The sequence below is a fragment of the Saccoglossus kowalevskii genome, chromosome 5 (genome assembly GCF_978046115.1).
Source record: "Saccoglossus kowalevskii chromosome 5, keSacKowa6.1, whole genome shotgun sequence".
Taxonomy (NCBI): Eukaryota; Metazoa; Hemichordata; class Enteropneusta; family Harrimaniidae; genus Saccoglossus; species Saccoglossus kowalevskii.
This window is the reverse complement of record NC_140645.1, coordinates 7025734-7050138: the sequence shown is the minus strand read 5'-3', so window position 1 is coordinate 7050138 and position 24405 is coordinate 7025734. Positions and strand designations below refer to the sequence as shown.

General features: G+C 35.4%; 1 protein-coding gene across 3 annotated transcripts in view; it reads left to right on the top strand.

Annotated features, from left to right (window-relative positions):
* Nucleotides 1–24405, top strand: part of LOC102801933 (uncharacterized) — a 45167-nt gene that overhangs the window by 6342 nt on the left and 14420 nt on the right. The window contains exons 2-7 of one of the 3 annotated variants that reach the window (XM_085499099.1): nucleotides 8913–8993; nucleotides 10309–10622; nucleotides 11374–11520; nucleotides 15455–15574; nucleotides 18532–18675; nucleotides 24190–24288. In XM_085499099.1, the coding sequence (XP_085355225.1) occupies nucleotides 8913–8993; nucleotides 10309–10622; nucleotides 11374–11520; nucleotides 15455–15574; nucleotides 18532–18675; nucleotides 24190–24288 (905 nt within the window). The remainder of the gene's footprint in view (nucleotides 1–8912; nucleotides 8994–10308; nucleotides 10623–11373; nucleotides 11521–15454; nucleotides 15575–18531; nucleotides 18676–24189; nucleotides 24289–24405) is intronic. The other 2 variants (XM_085499101.1, XM_085499100.1) reach the window with 2 other exon arrangements.

The window sequence follows — 24405 nt, the reverse complement described above, 5'->3', positions numbered from 1 at the left end:
TTTTTGTTTATTTATTCAGCCAGTTTTTCCCCAGACATCCTATCCATTGTCCTAGTTGTCACCTATGCCACTATCTGTCTCTTAGTTCTTTGTTTTATCGCTTGTCAATTAATAAGAGGTCTCTCAATAAAGTCGTCGGGACATCTTCCGGGACTTGTGAAACAGCTGTTCACCGAAAACAAAGGAGGGCGCTGAAGATAAATAAGAGGGGCGCTACAAATTGAAGAGGGGCGCAAATGAATTAAACCCCTCGTGGAGAACACAGTAAACGCTTGATCCGATATGGTATCCGCCATGTTCGTTCAAACATCTTTCACAAGTGAATAACTTACTTTTTTTCGAAGTGTTACAATTGCTGATTATTGCTCAGTAGTGATAATAATAACGTACAGAAAATAAATTCGTTGAATTGTTGTGAAAATTCAACTTAGTTTCACCGCAAGCGAATGATTTCAGTCGCATATAAACGCTCGATCCGATACGATATCTGCCATGTTCGTTCAAACATCTTTAGTGACTTGAAACTGTTTTTTGACCTGATATGTCAAGTCGCTAATAAACCTGGATGATGCCAACGAAATGCTGGATGGTGCCAACGTGATTAAATCACCATAGCTCATTTAAATATGTTAATATGGTTCAGCGAACTCGTGGTAAACGAAACCCTGAAGAGATTTACCGTTGTTGTAGTGCGATCGTTTGGCTTTGATTTTGATGGGAAAACGGCATGATTTTTTTTTTTAAATCAAGAAATTAGTTGTTTTCGAAAGATAAGCTAACAACAGCTCATTGTCGAAACGCGCAGTTTACCCATCCACGCTACCCACAAAAAACCTGTACTCTGGAATAAGCATCAATGACTACGGAAAACCTAAATTAGACTCTAATCTAAGCGTCAGGAATCATTGAAATGTTCGAAAAATTATGCCTTAATTTAAAATTAAATGGTATATCTTTTTCTGAAATATGTGGTGGCTGTTTGGTTTGTGAAAGTTTGGGGTGCGGCTTATATTGCAGGCTTTTTCCTGGGATCAAAACTTGTCAATTTCAACATGAAACAATGTCTCAAGTTAGGGGTGCGGCTTCTATTAAAGCTGCGGCCTCAAATATGATTTTTACGGTAGGGTCATAAAATAAGAAATGTTTTTACACATCATACTACATGTATCAGTACATCAAGTAAAATGCTACAAGATACTTTTAGTTATTCGCCTGTCATTTTAAATAGCCGCAAAATTTGATTTGACAGACTAAATTTCTACAAACTACTTTTGGTTGAATATTTCCTGTTTTTACAAAATGGCTGGCTGGCTAGCTAGCTAGCTAGTTAGTTTCATTATGGATTTTAGACAGTTACTTTATACTTTCTGACTACTGTAAAATGACTAATTTTCACTGGGTTTAAATTTCACTGATTTACCATTTCGGGCATATTCAGTGGGTTTTAAATTCACGGTTTTGTCATTTAGATAATGTGTTCTATGCTAAATTTTACATATTCACTGTGTTTTAATTTAGCGCATTTTTCCAGTCAGCGAAATAAGCTAAATTAAAACCCAGTGAATAATTACCCCCTTTACAGTATAACCCTGACACTAATGTTATAGATCTGTCACTGCTGTCTTTCTGGTAAAAGTTATGGATCTGCAGTATTAAAAGCTCAAAATTAGAAATAATTCCTTGGAGACTCGGTCGTGATGCTTGCCCTTTGTCCGTGACGCTTGGTCACTCGCCCGTGATGCTTATGTTTTTGTTTACAAGTGTCAGTCTCGTCTTGCACGTATTTAAAACAATAACATGTATTGATCGATTTAGGTAATCCCGCTTTTGTTAGCCATACAAAGACAGTGATAAAAACGGAAGTCTGCAATATGTTGCGAAGTCTTTCAAAGGTGCAGAGCCTCCAAATCAAAAAAAAAATTAACTAGAGTAGCAATAATTTGCCCATTGCACGCAACGGCAACAATGTGACAAAACAAGTCACGGCGTACGTCGGGAAGATCAACCCCATTTTTGCTGCACTCTGATTTGTTATCACTCAATTGCCGGTGACATTAATTACCCCAAAATAAAAAAAAAAAACTAGTGAAATTATGTCGCATTGGAAAGAAAAGTATGAATAATTCAACAGCAGACGAGACGGGTTGAGAAAAAACAAACTCTGACCTCTGGAAATACCCCATTCATAAGGTGCCTTAGTACAGAAAAACGCCGCCCTAAGGCGACATAATGCACGTTGCAACATTGTGACCTGTGCATGCTGGGTTACCAGGGGTTCTGATCGAGGTAACAAAGATGGCGGCGTAGAATGCATGAGTTTCCGCGATGTTTAAAAACAACATCTCGTTGGCGATTTTGATGTAATGCCTATGATAATCGTCAATGAATCGTTTTAATAAACAATTTGTGTATTTCACACCAAAAAGTCAGATACCGATGATCGCAATAGCAGCGGTGAATACCCGTCCAACGCAATGTCGCCAGCTGACAATGTTACGGTGATCGTAGCGTTGTACTCACAAGGTATATTGCAGTGAAAAATCGCCGAACTGCCATTGTAGAATTTTTTTTTAATTATTGATTTATTAATTTCAACATATTTCGATATTATGCCGACTTTATAAATTTAACCAAAAAATGTATTCCCCAACGTTTATATGAACCGACATTGACATGGGCTCTAAAAACTTATACACAATGATGAACCAGTTACATCCATGGATAACAGTATATTCACTGACTGGCTATAACACAAGTTTTTCAATTTTTTTTTCCTTTTTATGATGTTCCATTTCAAACTTTATTTGACTTGATACAAAAACAAAAAATACAATGCAGTAAAATGATATAATATTTATCAGATATAAAAATATCTTTCTTTAATTAATTGTAGATTGACAATATTTGTTGGGAAAAACTGATTACTATGCAAATAAAAATTATGCAAATTAGATGCATTGTTATGCAAATTGGCCGTGATGCTTGACATGAAGTCTGGGGAGAACACTGGATTATATGTGCTACTACCAGTATGAAAAGCTGGTAGCAGGATAATAATGTTGGGTTTTGTACTTATTGTAGTTATCTGTCATTTTAGACAGGCACTCCACATTTTTTTAGACAGATACAACATTTTACTTGACATGCAAAATTTCTACAAAGCTGTCCAATTTTTATTGAAAATTACCAGTAAATTATAAAATAACTATAAATAATTAACAAAAAATTAATTGTAAGTCTGTGGTTACAGAATAGGGACGGATATTTTTTTATTTCGATAAAGTTTTTAGACAGGTACTTTCTATTTGCTGGCTGTAACTCTGCTTGTTGCCATGAAATTGTGAGTACATGGAAATAACAAACTGCCACTGTGCAGGACAACCCGTATTTTGGTATATCTGTGACGAGACATTTTTAGCTCCGCTGTCGACTTTGTCGAGCGGAGCTTATCATATGAGTGATTGTCCGTCGTCGTCCATGTCAATGTTTTACTTTTTCGACTTCTTCTTGAAAACTACAAGCCTGAATGCTTTGATACTTGGTGTATATGTACCTTGGGTAGACCTCTCTTAGGTTTGTTCATTTCATGTTGATATCTTCGATTCTCTAATTTTGGTGAATATTTTTGTCATTTTTGGTAAAAAGTGATATTTTCGACTTCTTGATAAAAACCGCAAGTCCAATTGCTTTCATACTACATATATAGGTACTACATGTAGACCTTTCTCAGATTTGTTCATTTTGTGATGATATCTTCAATTCTCTAATTTTGGTGAATATTTTTGTCATTTTTGGTAAAAAGTGATATTTTCGACTTCTTGTTAAAAACTGCAAGTCCGATTGCTTTGATACTATACATATTGTTCATTTTCTAATGATGTCTTCAGTTATTTAATTGGAATGTGCATTGCTAACAGCGGAGCTGTCTCAGTCGATAGGCTGCTTGTTAATTATTTTGAAATTTCTAATACAGTGGCCCCTCGCTAAGTCGCGCCTCGGTAAGTCGCGATTCGGCTAAGTCGCGGGTACTTGGATGGCTCCCAAAATTTCTATTGTGTTTTGACAGCAATTTTGAAGTACAAAGACTAATGTTTCGTGGCATAGTGTTTTTAACTAACCGTTAAAGAGACAACTTAACACCCACTGTCCGTCAATTGCTGAGATGCAATGGGTGACGGCGGCCTTACTCAAGGTGTCAACATGGGTGTCGAGTAGTGACCGTACGTACTTCTTGGCCGGTCCCATTTTGGTATACCTCTACAAAAACTCGCTACAATGAGTTGAATTCATAGAATTCTGATCTCTATTTCTCAATTGAGCAGCATGTCAAAGCGAAAGCTATACAGCCTGTTCGTACGCCATAAATTCACGGCGATCGACCGTGTCAAACCAAGTTAAGGGTTGCACGTGGTTGAGCCCACTATTCGTGGGTGGGTAAAAAATGAAAAGTAAATTTGTTTTCAAAGTTGACCAAGAGGCGGGACTGAACAGAAAAACAAGCGAAAGTGTCCGACAATGATGACACCGATAAAGCTGTTTACGTTTCTTTAAGAACGGTCTCCCGGAACTCCACTATCTGGTCCCATCACCCAATGCAAAGCATACAACTCAGATATGACGACTTTGAATTTGAGGCCAGTTCAGGGTGGTTCTTGCGATGGCAAAGAAGACACGCTATCGACACACGCAGTCTCAATCCAAGGCGAAGCTCGATCTGGGAACATTGACGCTGTCGGAACTTTTCCCGAAAAACTGAGAGAAATTATCTATGAAGGTGGTTATTTTGACGAACATGTTTATAATTGCGATGAAACTGGTTTATGTTGGAAGCTGTTACCGTCGAAGTCGCAAGCAACAGCAAGCGGCCCACATAATATCAGACACAAACAAAATAATCAACGCAATGTTTACAGCAAACATAATCATGATTTTATTCGAATACTGCCTGACACATGTGATGATACATCAATTAACTAAACCGAGGGTTTATATGTGCTTTTTATATGTTTTTCAATGCACGACCTCCCTCTTTCACGACGTCCCTCGGTAAGTCGCGGCCCTCGATAAGTCGCGGTTTTTGCTTGGATCCCAACACCCGCGACTTAGCGAGGGGCCACTGTAGTCCAAAATGGGCTACTAATGTTTGAAAATAGTAAATCCAGGACAAGTATTAGTAGTCTCTGTGCCTGGGGCTACTTCTAATTTTGGGTACTGTCATAGTGGAATGCATTTTAAATTCTGCAGCTTAGATTGATTACTCGCATATTGTAAAAAATTAAGTTATTAGAAATAGAACATACGACATACAAAAATGTTGCTTCCTATAACTGGCTGAAAAGTTTCCGGTTTGGGAGTAATTTTTTTTTTTATTTTATTTCAATTTATTTTATACTAATGACCTGTACTCAAAGGTGAATGATCATGTTTAGTTTTTAGTTTGCAAGTTTATTTTTCTTAAGTGCTGTTCCTTTAGTTTGTAGTAGAAAGTAAATTAAATAAAAATGGAGAGATCAATGGAGTTAATTTGCATAGGAAAAAATTATTTGGGTCTTTTTTTTTTTGAATGAAATCAACTTTCAATTATGGGTAGATTTTATTATAAAAATATAATGCTTCCATGCTAGTTTAAATAAACTTAGGAAGCTGAACTTTGTAACGAATTATTATGCATGTTGAACTTCACTTTTTGTGTATACAGGTGTGCAAAGAAAAAAAAAACGATGTTTCGATAACACTCATTCAAGGTAGTGTTGTTTGGCATCCACTTTAAAAGCTGCCTGTCAACTTGGTCTAAATAGGATGTGTTGTCTGATTTCTGTGTGTTTGTAGCACTGTTGACAAGACCTCAAACGGACCTCTCAGTCCATAGCAAAATATGCATACCTGTGAATTTTAAAAGGGTGGTTCTATTGTTGTGTGCTAATTTACATAATACATAGTCCTTGCATTTCAATAGCCTCTTTGAATAAAAGTCGTCTCATTTGCATATGATTGTAAAGCTATCCAAATGGGGCCGCCTCTCATACTGCCTAAATAACTATTGTGAAATTTAATCTAATTTCTCACAGTTTTCTTTGAGTTCTCTTTTAGAGTAGGCTTAAAGAGAGAGAATTAAACATTTTTTTAAGTGTTGTGGAGAATGGGAGTGGGTGCACAGTTATCAAGTTTCAAGCTAGTCTCATTGATCAAAAGTTCCTGATAACTTTGCTTCTGAATTGTAAAGTGGTGATTCATTATTATTATTGTCAATTTTATGAAATAAATTGTGCTGTACATTTTGTTGTTGATTAATTGCATTTATTACTAAAAATTAATGAAAGAAATGTGAAAACAAGTTTTCACTATCAAAAATCATTTTGATCGCTATCTGCGATTCATTCTTATCAGCATCTTGGCTTGGTATTTCTGGCTAGTAACATCATATTGTACCCAGGTGTTCCTATGTGTAGGTGGGTTATTTTGATGTAATGCTTATATTTGTTAAGAAATACTGCTTAGTATATTTTCGTGTTGGTGAAAAAAATGTTCCTGGTAGGCAGAGTTCGATGGTTATACTAGAGTTGTGGTTATTAATTTTGTATGGTTGTAAAATTTGTGGGTTTTGTTTCTTTTTGTATAATGTACCTACTGTATTTGAAATTTGGAATAACATATTCTATGTTTTTATTCATGCAGTTGATCTACCACTACTCTCAGACCCTGGAAGATTAATATAGTCAGTGACTTATTAGTCATTCATAATTCTGGAATAAAACTCCTGGGATTATTGAGTAATAGTTGTTATATCTTTATTACTGTATTCATACAGGTTTTATCTCTTTTGATGGATTGAGTTTCGAGAGTGATCAGGCTAAGCTTAAAAATGTTGATAAAGTTAAAAACAATAATACATTTCATTTGATTTACCTTGGAGTACATGCATATTACACACAAGTTACCTTTGCTATGCCATACATCTGTAACAGACATCTGGTGACTGAAAACCCAATCCTATGTACCCATTTAATCCTTTCTGAACACGATCATAACATCAGTATTTTGTACACTACCTAGCTGGCTTTCTGTGAAGTTTTTAAGCTGTGGAATTTGTCTGCATACTTATCATGCAAACATGAACACTAAGTACACAATAGACAGTACTAAGGGTGTAATGAATTGCTGCCAGTCTTACAACATTCATGCTAAGTAAAATTGTGTTCTGGTTTTCATAGCATTGTAACTCTAGGGGTATTCCCTGTGGGAGAGAGTTCTGATATTGAAATGTATGTCCGATTGTCTGCTGTAGTGTATTGTAACGTAAATTATTTCAATACTTGAGTTGACGTGATTGCAATCAGTTTTCCAGTACATTCTCTGAAGAATACTATGAAGTACTTTATTTTCATCAAAAATTAATTCCACCTAAAATAAAGTTTTTTACACAAGTAAGAATCAATGCTTTGTCTTCAAAACTCGTTAGCAATGCAGCTCAGTAGAAAAACTCTGTACAAAATCAGTGATAAGCAGGAAATATTGTAATAGTCTTAACATTTCTCTTGGGGTCTTCAAAATTCAAGTTGCAGTGATTTTCACAAAACCTGGGATTGCCCTTAAACTGTTGAACATGTGAAAATGTTTAGCCAAGAGAAAACAATTCACAGTATGCTTGTGTATTACTTCTGATGATTAATAGAGCATGTAGCTTGTACTTTTAGATCATTTTGGATAATTTTATTTTCTGAATTTAGTACTTAATAACTCTACATTTTAATTCAAGACATTTAAAAATAAAATGCATGAAATGTATTATCTTTTGGGCCAACTTGTCATGTGCCCTATTTATGAATGTTATTGTATATATAATGATACTTAAAGGGTAACTTGCCAATCCCAGGGATTGCACCAAGGAATCTATTGGTTATGTTGTGTGGAATGTTGATCTATCTTTTGTTATCCATTGTAATTTTAATCCAGAAAGCAAATTTGTTGTGAGATTAGGCTTAAATGGAGATGTCCCTTTAAACGTACAGTACCATCTTACATGACATCCTTTCTTCTTGCCTGGAATTGAAGAGAAAATGCTTTATTTTCATCGTGAAGAAAATATGACATTTCATTTTTGGTTCAAGGTCAAACAAGTTTTATAAAATATAAAACATCTTAGTTCATCAGAATCATAATTAAACCTTGATTATAAAAAAATTGCTCATTAGTTGAATCATTTGAAGATGTCATGTTTTGATGTTCTTGATATTATATTAGTCTAACATAGGGTATTCTTTTTGTAATTATTGTTATCTGTTGTGCTTCTTGTGTACTGTTAATGCATTAATTTTGCTATTCTTGCCAATAAGTAAATTCCGCTCAATTAAATCCATATTACCATGTAAAATAACAATAGAACTCATAGTTTCACTGGTAAATTCATCTAGTGAATATCAAAATAGTGAAAATAAATGGTTTTACAGTATTAAGTTGACAGTTTGGTTTCTGTCAATTTCTGTAGGTGTCAATGTGGTGGTACAGGTTCTTTTTTTACAAGGTACATTTTTTTCACACCTTAGACAAGGTGGAATGTTATAACAATGACACCGATGGTGCCGAAAGCCCAAAGTGCTTTTATTATTGTTTTGGCAGTTTGGCTGTCAACACTCTGTGATCTGGCAGAGGCTAGCTAGTTCACAGAGAACTGTAACACACAACAGACAATCTTATTTTGTTTTATTTGTGTTTTCACTCTTGTATTGTTTACTTTTTTTGTACATGTATGTCCATTTTTGTTTTCTTTGGGAAGTGCATGTTTATATATGTTATCATTTTGAGATAAAATATGCATAAAATATTACTATGTGTAGAATTGTGGTAAAAATACAAACTTCATTTTACCTATTATAATTATGACAAATACATTTTTTTTTTACCCTCCTATTAAGGTGTAAATCTAACAACCGAGACGGTTAGAATGAATTCCTTCAGTACAACTCTAAAAATAGAAGATGCCCGCTCATTAAATGGTACAGTATATATAAATAAATAAATGTTATTTACAAAATTAAACACAAGTTTCTTGTTGAGTGCCTGGGTCAAGTAATTCCTGTTGTACTCTGCTGTACTGTACCAAACTGTATTGTTTAGTTTCCTCCTACCCCTTTGAGGCATGGGAATTTTACCATGCTGGTGCACTGAATGCCAAGCTTAAATTTATTGATATGCTAATTAGGTATACTGTGTAACAATTGATACCCTGAATTTAGCATCATTTTTCAAACATTTAAATTTTTCTGTCGCCTAAATTAGTCTAATTTAGGGTTTTCTTAGTCACATGACATCTATTCAAGAGTACTCATTTATTATAACTAACGTGAATGGGTAAACTTTGTTTTGACAATGAGCTGTTATCACTGAAAAGTGTTAAATCGTTCTTCAATGCTCACTTTATATTTTGAATGCTACTAATTTCTTAATTAAAAAACAAATTGTCCCGTTTTCCCACCAAAATCAATCACAAAAGATCATACTGCAACATCTGTATATATTTTTCGTTTTACCTTCGCTATTCAGCTAGGTCACTGAACCCAAATTAACATATTGAAAACGAGCTGTGGTAATTTGAATATGTTTGTACAAATCCAGCATTCTGATTGGTTAATAATTAACTTGACCTATCAGTCCAAAGAACAGTCAATTCGCTTGTAAAAAAAAACTTCAAGCGTTTGCATATGATCAAACACATTTGCTTATGATGAAATAAAGTTAAATTTAACAATCCAAGCCAAATTTGCTCAATTTTTCCTTGGTCGTTGATGTTCAAAATATGGTGGGTCCTCTTTTTCTTTCTACCCATTTTAGATGCAATTTAGTACATACTTTTTGATGAACTCGTAATTAGATTTTGATACAAATCTGTGCATATTAATTAGTTGATTTGCATAATAACTTAACTACAATATTAACACAAAAATAACTATATTCATGGTAGATTTTTTTGATGGAATAAAACTTGGTGCATAGTTGCAGGAATGATAATTGTTTGGCATCAATCTTTGTATTTTAATAAACAAATTTGTGGCAGTTTAGCTAATGTAAAAGAAACTATGTACATACTTATTTTTATATAGATGTTAGTGGCATTTAATTAATTTTCTGTTTATTTCGTATCATAATAGTCACTGATAATAGTATTTTGTTAACTTGGTTCTAAATTTTCTGTCTGCATACTGTGTGTCTTATTGAGTATCTGACACTATCTGAATACATCAATTAACTATTTGGAGCTTGTTTATTTTGAAAGATTGTTTAATTAATATCTCATCCTATCTTGTCCTTTAGGCCAGGCAATGCAACACTCCAATGTAAATGGGCTTGATTTCACCACCAAAGGACAACATACAACAGAGGCTACAGAGAACACTGATACAACACATCAAGAACTACAACAACAGCAGCAGACTGTACAACAGCAACAACAAGAATTGTCACAACAATCAGTGACTCCCATTGCGTTAACAGCACATTCAACTCCACAACAAGTATTAATACAGGCTTTGCCAACCAGTGCGACTTCTCAAATTACCACAACCCCTACATTGACTTTGACTGCAAAAGATGAGGAATTATCAGTGGCCCAACAGCAACAATTACAAGTAAGACAAACCCTTCTGAAAGTTGTACTTGATGTATTATAGTATTGGTAGAAAAATAGTGTAGACATTTCTACAGTTATATCAAAAGACCCATAGCAATGTGTCACTGTGGTTCTGTCTGTGATATTTCCTGAGGTTAACCTTATATTTTTTAAATTGCCCTAGCGTATTTGCTCAATTAGAAACGCATAGATGTAAAAACGGGACAAATAAAGGTTGTATCGTCATAGTGATATCAACACTTGGTGTTGGATTAATCAAACTCGTAATATTTATTGAGTATTTCCAGGCTTGATAATGTTATATATATTTGATGATGATCAACTTTGGTGAAGTGTTTCTTAATACCATATTTCCCTCTGTTTGGTATTTCAGCATAACTATTAAAATAAATTTGTGTTCAAAATCAAAATGTTTGAGCTGCGTCTTTCACGCATTAGGCAAGATCTCGTAATGAAGCTCGATGAGTTTCACCAAGCAATACCATGTTTTTTCTTTTGGGGGGGGGGGGTCATTATGATAGCTTTTTAACAATAAACCATTTAATTTTCCCTGATATGAATTTCAGCGATTTCATGTGATGGCATAATTTCTCAAGTCACTGACACTCCATCCATGTCATAAGATGGCAGAGAAATTTTTACTTTTACACTATTAAGGTATATAGTTTTTGTGAGGTGTTTTCTTGAAGAAAATGAGTATTTGAGCACTGTAACATCTCTTTCTGCAAATCACTGATCTTTGTTTGTAGGCACAGCTAGGGCAAGGTCAGATTCAAGTTCACGTGCCAGTTAGTCAGGCTGATGGAAATCAACAAGAAGTACAGCAGCAACAACCAATTCAGTTGTCGATAGCAGGCGGGCAGTTTCCGCAACAAGTCTTTCTTTCTCAACAACAGGTTAGTTCATGATTACAAACAATCTCATAACATGTGATCTTACTGCATTACTTCACATCTCTGATTTCAATTGTATGTTAGTGTTCTCAGAGTAGTTGGCACATTTACATAACAATGCAATATGCAAATTATATATATTCTTTGTATTGTTATGGTAATTTTATTTCAGTACAGAGTTGTTGGGGGGATGGCATATAGATCTGCTGTCAATCTCTCTCCTGCTCCGAGTGAAAGAAGATTTTATACTTATTAAATTGATAAGTAATTATTTGTAATGTTAAAGTTGTATTCCCACTTTGCAAATATGTAAAATGTATTTGCTGAACATGGAGATGTTATGCCATTGTATCTGTTTTTGATGTTCTGGTCTCACTTTCTTGCTAGTGGAGGCTCTCGTCTCCTAGACAGATATACTTACTAGGTAAAAGAAAGCCTACTATTGCAGTGGTTGTAATTTAAAAATTAAAGTTGCCTGTCCATTGAAGAATAAATGCCCTCCAGTTGTTGATGTACCTGCCTCAAGGGAGATATAAATTTATAACTCTTGAAAACTCTGAAAGCAATTTTCTTGACATTATCATATTAGAAAGCATCATTGACAGACAATAAAAATTCTATATTCATCAGTCAACAAAGACAAGCGGTTTGTACATTTACCTGTCCCAGCTAAAATGTACCTATCTGTGACAGGTGGACAAGTCCTTAATACAACAGGGACAGGCAGTTTGTACATTTACCTGTCCCAGCTAAAATGTACCTGTCTGTGACAGGTGGACAAGTCCTTAATACAACAGGGACAGGCAGTTTGTACATTTACCTGTCCCAGCTAAAATCTGCCTGTCTGGGACAGGTGGACAGGCAGTTTGTACATTTACCTGTCCCAATTGAAATCTGCTTGTCTAGGACAGGTGGACAAGTCCTTAATTTCAACAACTGTATTTTTTTTTCAAATTATGATTTGAGAGATGCAATTAAATTAATATTCTGCAGTTAATTTCTTCATTACCCATAAACAATTTCAACATTTCATGGTATATATATGATTATGGTACTGTAGAATACTTTATTTTCGCTTGGAATTTATTTTCGCTGAAGGGATGATTCCGTGAAAATAAAATCCGGTGAATATACATTTTTTCCTATATTTTACATTAATCTCATCAAAAATCAGTGAAAATAAATTCCAAGCAAAACGCCCAAAAAGCCTTTTCAGCGAAAATAAAGTATTCCACAGTACCTCACAGATTTGCAAAGTGAGAATGCAACTTTAAAAGTACCACAATATTGGTTTATGGGTGCCATGCAACATAGTATTTTCACACAATTTGACCATTTATTGTCATTACTGTCAGTCCTTTATTGCGTATACTTTATTTTCACTTGGAATTTATTCAGTGAAAATACTCTTTTACCTTAGAAAATAGTGAAAATAAAATTTATAAAAAACAAAATGTCTTTAGCTGCGATCATTTGACGATTTATAGCAGTGCAGGTCTGTATAACACATTGAAATACTCTAGCATTTCTTATATACCTCCATGTGTTAACCACTGTGCATACTAACCAAATTGATTTTGGGAGGATTCTGAGTAAAAATGGAACCCCCAAAACGAGTAACATCACAGCGAATCTTTTTTGTGTCAGTGCTGCGTCATATTAGACACCTTCTATTCAATTCACTATGGGAAGCAATAGAGCGAACATGGTATATAGTGCATAGACAGAATAACTGGAGAGTGAATTCCTTTCTAAGTTTGTTTTCAAATGCCTATTATTTTAACATACCCTATTTGTATTCATTAAGTAACACAAAAGTGATTTTAGTACAAGTACTAAACAGCATGAAAAACAAATTGCACTTTTACTGTCGTCGCCATATTGTCTTGAGCACCAAGAAAGTAAAATTGCCAGCTAAGTTACCGACAGGTTTGCTCTGTACTTCCCAAGATCGTTACACGATTGAAATAACAGGAGACATCTAATTAATTGTGAGAGACTCAGACATGTTGAATGTAAATGGAAGATGTAATTACCTTTCAATTTATTTGGTACAATTGTATAAATTGCTATTGTATGACAAATTGAACAAAATGTTTGTACTGATCTTGTCTCGGATGTCTGCACAGTCACTGCTATGTAATGTGCTTTTAACGGAAGGCTGTACTTTTGAGAAAATTGTTTGGTCTAACCAGTTCTAATAATGTAACGATCTTGAGACATGTATTGCAAACCTGTCAGCAACTTGGCTGACAATGTTGCTCTTTGGTGTCTGAAACTGGGGGTAACAGTAATAGACCATTTTCCGTTCACTGTGAGAATCACACGTCATGCGTGAAATCAAATGTAAAAACAGGACAAACAAAGGTCATAGCGTTGTAGTGGTGTCAAACATCGCTTGGGATTCAATAAACGCGAAAATATTTTGGGTGGCATTTCCATGCTTGGTAATGTGCTGTATACATTTGATGATAGACAATTTCAATTAAGTGAGGGTATTCGAAAGCAATATTCCTCTGTCGAAGATCGGCCGGTCGATGTGAGCTACGAAATAAAGAAATTAAAGTTCAAAATCAAATCGTTCGGTTTTTACGGCAGACGTTCGACGTGCGTCTTTCATGCATCTCGTGAGATCTCGCAGTTGAACGGAAAATCACCTATTATGAAATTATGTGAGAATGCAAAAAAAGAATGGAAACTACTAACAAATACTTAATCCTTTGAGTGCCTTTGTCAACTTTTGACAGCTACTACAAAATTTAGTTTTGTATAGTCTGCCACCCATCCCCCATAAAATGTTGATAATAATTGGCAAACCTTTCGATCAAAAACTAAACCAATATCTGAAACTATCAGTATAGTCCAAAATTAGAATGAAATTTATGACTATTTACAAAATGTGACAAATATTTGCACTGAATTTTAGGCGAGAAAAATATCTGGCACTCAAAGCGTTAATCCTCATGAATAATTAATGGTAGATGATTTTATTTATTTAATATTTGCTTAATATATGCTCAAGTTGTTTCTTTCCCATATAACACTTCATAAATAAATTGCTTATATCTAAAATAGTCACTGCATTTTGTAGGATATTTGCTCTATTACAAGTGCATTTCTATAAGAGGAACATGCAAGTGAAAAATGTTCGATTGAAATCAATAGTCATCTCGGAGTATCAGTTGCCTACAGATTCATAAGTTAATGTGCTCCCGATAATTGAAAATGTGCACCTGTAAAGTCTTGTCATCTGCGATAACCAGTAGGGAATATTTTAGACTTAATGATTGTGTTTCCAACAAAATTTGGTGTAAAACTGAGCATATTGCGTGCTCAGGGTTTGTATATATTAATAGACATATTACAAATTCATTCTTTGTATCCCTATCACAGTTAAGACTATTGTGATCCCTCAACCCTCAGTTTCCACATTACATTACATTTTATAGTTATATGTAAACAAAATCATTGTCACTTTAAATAAAATTGGGGTCTCACACAAATTTGGTGAGTCCAGAAAATATTTGCATTTAACACAATCCCTGAATTATGCTTTAAAAAAAAACGGCTTCCAGTTGGCTTTCTTAAATCTGGTCTAAAAAAATGCACCCGAAACCTATTCATTGTCATCTCACAAAGGTCGATAGGAATGACAGTTGCATTTGATTCAATCAATTCATTACCCAGAATTCATAGCATACTGCCTTTTTGTATTCCTGCTAACTTTATTGCACTTCTAATCGAGCAAATATGCCGGGAAGATTGATGTGTAAAAATGTCAACATTCTTGTGCCTTTTTTGGTGTTGAGCATCTAATGTCAGAGAGAATACAGTAATCTGTTAACTGCTCCTTGTGTGTTGTAGAAATGCCTAAGCTGTAATGTTACTGCATGTAGTAGTGTTTTATCTCCTTCTCCCCTATGTATTTGCACTGTAGCAGTATGCAGACCTTAATAAAGTGTGGCAACAACATAGCAATCAACTTTCAACCCAGCTGCACAATATTGGACCACAAGCTCCCCAAGCTACACCACAGCTACAGCAACCACAACCCAAGGTCATCAACATATTCAAATACATTATATCAATTCATCAAATTAGTCTGTACATTGAGCTAAGAGTGTCACACCCTCATGGAGCTAGTGTTTTCTCACTTGATACAGGTTTCCACCAAATTTCAGTTGAATAGCCTATTATATCCATCATCATTCCCACTGGTCTTTGACATGAAGTGGGAGTAGATATATATCTATATATTCCATGAGTTCAGTTGATAAGTTTACAAAGTGATCTGATAGACCAGTTTTTTTAAGGAGACTGAATTGTAGGAAGAAAAATTGAAATTAGTTGAATTGTTATAATAATATTATGTCAATGAGAAGCTAAGATGAATCTTGGGAATTATTGAAAAAGAGATACTGGAGAATAGGAGAACTGGCAACTGTTGTCATTTTTTTGATGTTAAGCATATTGGGTGTTCAAAATCAAAGTAAATGTTGATAAGATTTTTGATGAGTGAATTTGAAAACAAAAACATAGAACATAAAATTTGTACAAATTTTCTTTGTCATGTTTTTGAAAACTGAATCTAAATTGTTTAGATTTAACATTATATTTTTGTAGTACTCATTGCCAGGGTTAAAGTCAGGAAACAGAAAGTGAAACTCTATTGAAATGAATGATATCCGTCCTCAGTCTGTAAATACAGACTTACAATTTATTTACTTATGGTTATTTTGTTAATTGCAGGTAATTTGACAACAATTTTGCCTGTCAAGTGAATTTTTTTACCTGCTTAAAATGACAGGAAGTGAGGTGGCTAGCTACAAAATGATAATGAAATATCTCTGTTTTGCTGATTTTCAAACAAAAACAAATCTGCACCATGGCTGTATAACCAGTCTCTTGTGAATTTATTTGCAACATATTTGTAAGAAAAGGTTACATAATCAACATAAAATTTGGCCACAAAGCTGATTTTGCAGTGACATACAAAAATTTAAGACATTTCATTCTATACTCTTTGATTGTTGCCATGGTTACGTATCCCTGTATTCTATAATGTCCTTTATTCAATTGCTAATGGAAAATATTGTTTTATGGAGATTAGGTGGTCCAGCTAAAAAGAGGATTATGTTAATTCTGTATCAGGTAGATTTTATGAATACTAAAACAAAAAGTAGGAATTACTGAAGCTACTGAACTTGACAGTTAATCTCATGAGAATGTGATGCTCTTCAATGTACCCCACCTTTTCATCATTTTATACTAATCAAAACATTTCCTCACCTTACTTATTTATTTTGGTTTCTCAGGTCAAATTTTTGTTTATTTTTATTTCCCATGGTTTTTACTGCATAGTTTTGCTCTTGTTGTATTTGAGAAACCTACTTCCTAGGTGTCTGTCTGATGGTCCCTTGGTCATTATCAATATCTGATTTAAAAAACTGTACTGTAAACATTTTAATTATTGCTGCTAGATTTTGAAGATTTGAAAATTTTATTGTGAAATTTTAGCAGCTACAAGTACTTCCTAAATGATGCATGTGGGTAAAAATATTCCAGTTCCTGTAGAGAATTTTCAGAGCTTATCTAACAACAAATTACAATATTTAGGCGAAGTACAAAACAAATCAAGTGAAAATTGAAAAAAAAAAAATGATGCTGTGCTAATTGGTACAGATAGTCTTCCAAAATTAATACTGACATCAGACGGAGGCGCAAAGGAATAAGTTTCCAAAAAAATAAAATTTCCTTGGGTTAAGGTTGTCATTACAAATAGTGCTCAGCATTTCATAATTTCATCATTATTACATTTACCTAAGCTTAGTTTGGGCATATCAGATTGGTTACTGAAAAAGGAGGCTGATAAAAACATTGTGATTGGCTAAAATCTTAGCCTCGCTTACATGCAACCAATAAGATACGTCTTAAAACATTTTATGCATATAATATAATCAAAGTAAACTCTAACTGCATGATATCTATCAACAGCTTACAATACTGATAAACATGTATGTTTTCAAATGCAGTGTTCTCACTTGAATTTTGACAAATTATTAAAATATTTAGTGGATGGCCCAATGTAGTGAGAAAATGGAATGTATGCCCCTCAATCAACCCGACCTGGTTGACTCTAGGCCAGTGCATCTAATAATGCTGTAATGGTAGGAAGATGGTCACACATCCACAAGTCACTGTATGTACAGCACTGTTTGTACACCTTGCACTCAAAATACTAGTATCTGTCCGAAAAGCATTGTTAATATTGCATATTCTCACTACAAACTGAGCTTTATAAACCCAGATGGCAACAATCTCACAAGAACACTGTTAACTCAAATCTACACCAAAACACTCTTCATTTTATTCATACAAAAAACAACCATAAATGTTGTGTAATCTGAACAACTTTACCAATTATTTTAGTGTTGGGATTAGACTAATGCATTGCGACTCCATATCATTTTCAAAATGTCATGGCATGTTATATTTAATGTACTACTGCACACTATTATTTTATTGCTTTGGTTCTATGACTAACCTTTCTAGCTCTCACTTTTGGGTTTATTTTTCAGGTTTTTTTTCTTCTCAACAGTCTCTTTCACTTTCAGATTTATTTTTTGTTACATTATTTACGTTTGATTTTTCTGTAATTTCTTTGCATGCTATATATTTTACCTTCAATGTTACTATTATGAATGCATTGTCAGTAAATATTGACAATAATGTACAATACAGCTTGGACAGTCGAAATAAGATGATTGATTTCTGGTCAAATAATAATAAATTCTAGTTTAGGTTACCATGGCGAATCAACATTATTCTTCCAATATCAGAGTCATCAAAATGACGCACATTATTTTGACTCTGTTACAGTCATGTCAAAATCTGTGCGTTTTTAGTTTGTCATTGTGGTCATCAATGAAGAAAAATGTGTTCGCTAGTACCACAAGATGAACTAAATTATGTCGTGCTTAGTATTTGACTTGAGTGTTATGTGCCCTCCTATAGGTACAGGTAAATGCAGGAGGACAGCAAATACCCATATCAGGGGCTCAGTTACAACAGATATCTGTGCAGGACCTACAACAATTACAGCAGCTGCAGCAACAGAACCCAAATCTTCAACAGTATGTGCTCTTCCAACCTGGACAGGTAAAAACCATATCAATAGAATATATTAACACCATACACATTGCAAAATGAATATCTCTATTACCGTAAAATCTGTATTCCCTAATAGAAGTCACACCAATTCTTTTTGAACAATTGAGAACCAAAAATTCATCATTTCTCTCGTGTTGATGCTCTAATGGAAACTGCATCCATTCTGTTGCATTGTAACATTTTAATATAGGTTGCGGCTTCTAATACAGATTTTACAGTAATCGTATTAAAAAGAGGGACACTAATCAGTTGTTAGGTAGTATTGGTTAATAGTTCTTGATTTGACAAGCATGTTACTGTGAAACATTTTTGGATTTTCGACTAGCATCTTATCTTTGCTAATCTTTAATGCTGCTAATTCAAGATGTAACTAATTTAAAGTAAAAAAATAAATGATATTCTCACAATGAGAATGTTGCCGCTGATTCTGTTAATTTCATCCATTGAGCCAAATTTGCTAAAATAGCATGTAGCTATTCCAAAGTGTTGCAAGTTGAACTGAGTTTGTGAATATGTACAGCATGAACAATTTATCTGAATAGTCATGTCAACAGTGGCGAATTGATTCAATTAGAATTTATCTAATAACTCAAACTAAAGATAATTTTTATGGACATAAAATGTCTGTATGTCTGTGAAAGGTATTTGATGCCAGGTTGCTGCTCTGTGTTAGTAACTCAACACGAGGATTGATTTGTGCGATACATTCTAAGGTGGCGGATAAGATTTTAAAAAAAAAGTCCACTAATTTGCACCTTCGTATCCAGTCCTGGGCTATATACACCATGTGGTTGGATTTACAAAATGTATAATAGTATGGTTTTTTATGAGGATAAAGTATGAGTATGTATTCGCATGTATGGAGTCTCCTAACACTGCTGTTCAGACTAGTGTCATACAATGTGCAATGACAATTCTAGATGCTTTGATAACCTTTCAATCCTGCTTTGATTTCTGTATGCAGTCATTGTCTTCAGTTCCTCAACACGTATTCCATCTGTAGGCTTAACAAGATTCAATGCTTTACTTTCTGTATGATGCCATTGTCTTCAGTTCCTCAACACGTATTCCATCTGTAGGCCTAACAAGATCCAATGCTTTACTTTCTGTATGATGTCATTGTTTTCAGTTCCTCTGCACATATTCCATCTGTAGGCCTAGCAGGATCCAATGCTTTACTTTCTGTATGATTCCATTGTCTTCAGTTCCTCAACACGTATTCCATCTGAGGCCTAACAGGATCCAATGCTTTGCTTACTGTATGATGCCATTGTTTTCAGTTCCTCTGCACATATTCCATCTGTAGGCCTAACAGGATCCAATGCTTTACTTTCTGTATCATGTCATTGTCTTCAGTTCCTCTGCACATATTCCATCTGTAGGCCTAACAGGATCCAATGCTTTACTTTCTGTATGATGTCATTGTTTTCAGTTCCTCAACACGTATTCCATCTGTAGATCTAACAGGATCCAATGCTTTGCTTTCTGTATGATGACATTGTTTTCAGTTCCTCAACACGTATTCCATCTGAGGCCTAACAGGATCCAATGCTTTGCTTACTGTATGATGCCATTGTTTTCAGTTCCTCTGCACATATTCCATCTGTAGGCCTAACAGGATCCAATGCTTTACTTTCTGTATCATGTCATTGTCTTCAGTTCCTCTGCACATATTCCATCTGTAGGCCTAACAGGATCCAATGCTTTACTTTCTGTATCATGTCATTGTCTTCAGTTCCTCTGCACATATTCCATCTGTAGGCCTAACAGGATCCAATGCTTTGCTTTCTGTATGATGCCATTGTCTTCAGTTCCTCAACATGTATTCCATCTGTAGGCCTAACAAGATCCAATGCTTTACTTTCTGTATGATGCCATTGTCTTCAGTTCCTCTGCACATATTCCATCTGTAGGCCTAACAGGATCCAATGCTTTACTTTCTGTATGATGTCATTGTCTTCAGTTCCTCTGCACATATTCCATCTGTAGGTCTAACAGAATCCAATGCTTTACTTTCTGTATGATGTCACTGTCTTCAGTTCCTCTGCACATATTCCATCTGTAGGTCAAACAGAATCCAATGCTTTACTTTCTGTATGATGTCATTGTCTTCAGTTCCTCTGCACATATTCCATCTGTAGTTCTAACAGGATCCAATGCTTTACTTTCTGTATGATGTCATTGTCTTCAGTTCCTCAACACGTATTCCATCTGTAGGCCTAACAGGATCCAATGCTTTGCTTTCTGTATGATGCCATTGTCTTCAGTTCCTCAACACATACTCCATCTGTAGGCCTAACAAGATTCAATGCTTTACTTTCTGTATGATGCCATTGTCTTCAGTTCCTCAACACATATTCCATCTGTAGGCCTAACAGGATCCAATGCTTTACTTTCTGTATGATGTCATTGTTTTCAGTTCCTCAACACATATTCCATCTGTAGGCCTAACAGGATCCAATGCTTTACTTTCTGTATGATGCCATTGTCTTCAGTTCCTCAACACGTACATTCCATCTGAGGCCTAACAGGATCCAATGCTTTGCTTACTGTATGATGCCATTGTCTTCAGTTCCTCTGCACATATTCCATCTGTAGGTCTAACAGAATCCAATGCTTTGCTTTCTGTATGTTGTCATTGTCTTCAGTTCCTCTGCACATATTCCATCTGTAGGCCTAACAGGATCCAATGCTTTGCTTTCTGTATGATGTCATTGTCTTCAGTTCCTCAACACGTATTCCATCTGAGGCCTAACAGGATCCAATGCTTTACTTTCTGTATGATGCCATTGTCTTCAGTTCCTCAGCACATATTTCATCTGTAGGTCTAACAAGATCCAATGCTTTGCTTACTGTATGATGACATTGTCTTCAGTTCCTCAACACATATTCCATCTGTAGGTCTAACAGGATCCAATGCTTTACTTTCTGTATGATGTCATTGTCTTCAGTTCCTCTGCATATATTCCATCTGTAGGCCTAACAGAATCCAATGCTTTGCTTTCTGTATGATGCCATTGTTTTCAGTTCCTCTGCACATATTCCATCTGTAGGCCTAACAGGATCCAATGCTTTGCTTTCTGTATGATGCCATTGTCTTCAGTTCCTCAACACGTATTCCATCTGAGGCCTAACAGGATCCAATGCTTTACTTTCTGTATGATGCCATTGTCTTCAGTTCCTCAGCACATATTTCATCTGTAGGTCTAACAAGATCCAATGCTTTACTTTCTGTATGATGCCATTGTCTTCAGTTCCTCAGCACATATTTCATCTGTAGGTCTAACAAGATCCAATGCTTTGCTTACTGTATGATGACATTGTCTTCAGTTCCTCAACACATATTCCATCTGTAGGTCTAACAAGATCCAATGCTTTGCTTACTGTATGATGACATTGTCTTCAGTTCCTCAACACGTATTCCATCTGTAGGCCTAACAGGATCCAATGCTTTGCTTTCTGTATGATGCCATTGTCTTCAGTTCCTCTGCACATATTCCATCTGTTGGCCTAACAGGATCCAATGCTTTACTTTCTGTATGATGTCATTGTTAGTCCCCGTTCGGACGCAGTCCGAAAACGGGGACTTATGTTTTGCCCTGTGTGCGTCCGTGATCACCTGTATCTCACACATGCATGGACCGATTAAGTTCAAACTTCACTCATACATCACACATTATATGGGACATATGCACATGCATTTTTTTCATGATCCGATTAACGATAGCCGAATAGCGGCCATTTTAAGGCCGAAAATGCATCAAAATCGCACATTTTCACCATTCCGGACCCGGATCTCAGTTATGCATGGACGGATTTTGTTCAAATTTGGTACATACATTAAACATAATAGGACCTTGATGCACGTCATTTTTTTTTTTGGATCGGGTTCGAAATGGCCGACTGGCGGCCATTTTGTTTTAAAGAATTCAGTTCTGGATCCGTATCTGAGACATGCTTGGATTGATCGAGTTCAAACTTCACACACACAAGGTACATCATGTCACAAATATGTATGTGCATTTGTTTCATGATCTCATTAACGATAGCCAAATGGCGGCCGCTTTAAGGCCGAAAATGCATTGAAATCGCACATTTTCACCATTCCGGACCCGGATCTCAGTTATGCATGGACGGATTTCATTCAAATTTGGTACATACATTAAACATAATAGGACCTTGATGCACGTCATTTTTTTTTTCGGATCAAGTTCGAAATAGCCGACTGGCGGCCATTTTGTTTTAAAGAATTCAGTTCTGGATCCGTATCCGAGACATGTCTGGATTGATCAAGTTCAAACTTCACACACACATGGTGCATCATGTCACAAATAGATATGTGCATTTGTTTCATGATCCGCTTAACAATAGCTGAATGATGGCCATTTTAAGACCGAAAATGCATTAAAATCACGCATTTTCACAATTCCGGAACCAGATCTCAGTCATGCATGGATGGATTTTGTTCAGATTTAGTACAATGTGTTGTACATATGCAGGTGCATTTTGGTCATGATCTGCTTTGAATGTATATGTCACTCAAATATGAACGGAACGGGGACGTGTCATTGACAATGACTTGTTTTCAGTTCCTCTGCACATATTCCATCTGTTGGCCTAACAGGATCCAATGCTTTACTTTCTGTATGATGTCATTGTTTTCAGTTCCTCAACACATATTCCATCTGTAGGCCTAACAGGATCCAATGCTTTACTTTCTGTATGATGCCATTGTTTTCAGTTCCTCAACACGTATTCCATCTGTAGGCCTAGCAGGATCCAATGCTTTACTTTCTGTATGATGACATTGTCTTCAGTTCCTCTGCACATATTCCATCTGTAGGTCTAACAGGATCCAATGCTTTGCTTACTGTATGATGTCATTGTTTTCAGTTTCTCTGCACATATTCCATCTGTAGGTCTAACAGGATCCAATGCTTTACTTTCTGTATGATTCCATTGTTTTCAGTTTCTCAGCACATATTCCATCTGTAGACCTTACAGGATCCAATGCTTTTCTGTCTGTGTGCAGCTATTGTCTTCTGTTCTTTGTTTTCTAAATATGGACATTCCTTGCATCATTTGATTATGCATTGTAGATGTTTCTATTGTGTTTGCGGCGGATGTATAGGCAATGTATTTTATGCCTACTGGAACTACCCAGTAATCTGTAATGTTGTGGTCTGTAACTCAGCTTGCCAGACATATTATCGGTACATATCCGTTCTTGTCTGAATCCAAGCTTGGGTTACTCAGGATTTCGGAGATAGTGTAAATATTGTTAATTCAGTCTATCTTTAGCCAGTCTATCCAGCTTTGCCGACAGACTGCTGTTCCAGAGTACCACAAGCCATTTACGGATTGGTATAGCAAGTACCTCTGACTTACTTATTCAATGTAGTATTAACCTGTTTACTTGCATGCTGTATGAGCTCCTCACTCCTGACCCCCCCTAACCTAGCTTAGTTATTGATCGCATGCATTGCTATGGTTACCCTTTAGATGGCAGCCAATGTACAACCTCAGTTTTTTGTGCCTCAACAAACACAGCAAGTACAACAAGGACTAATACAGCAGACGCAACCTGGCATGATGCAGCAGGTATGTTAATACTAATATTAACACAACAGAGTAGGAAAGAGGTTAAAATCAAATGACTTGTATCTCCACTAATGTTAGCTGTACAGTGTGTTTGAGATGAAATACTTGTATTATTTT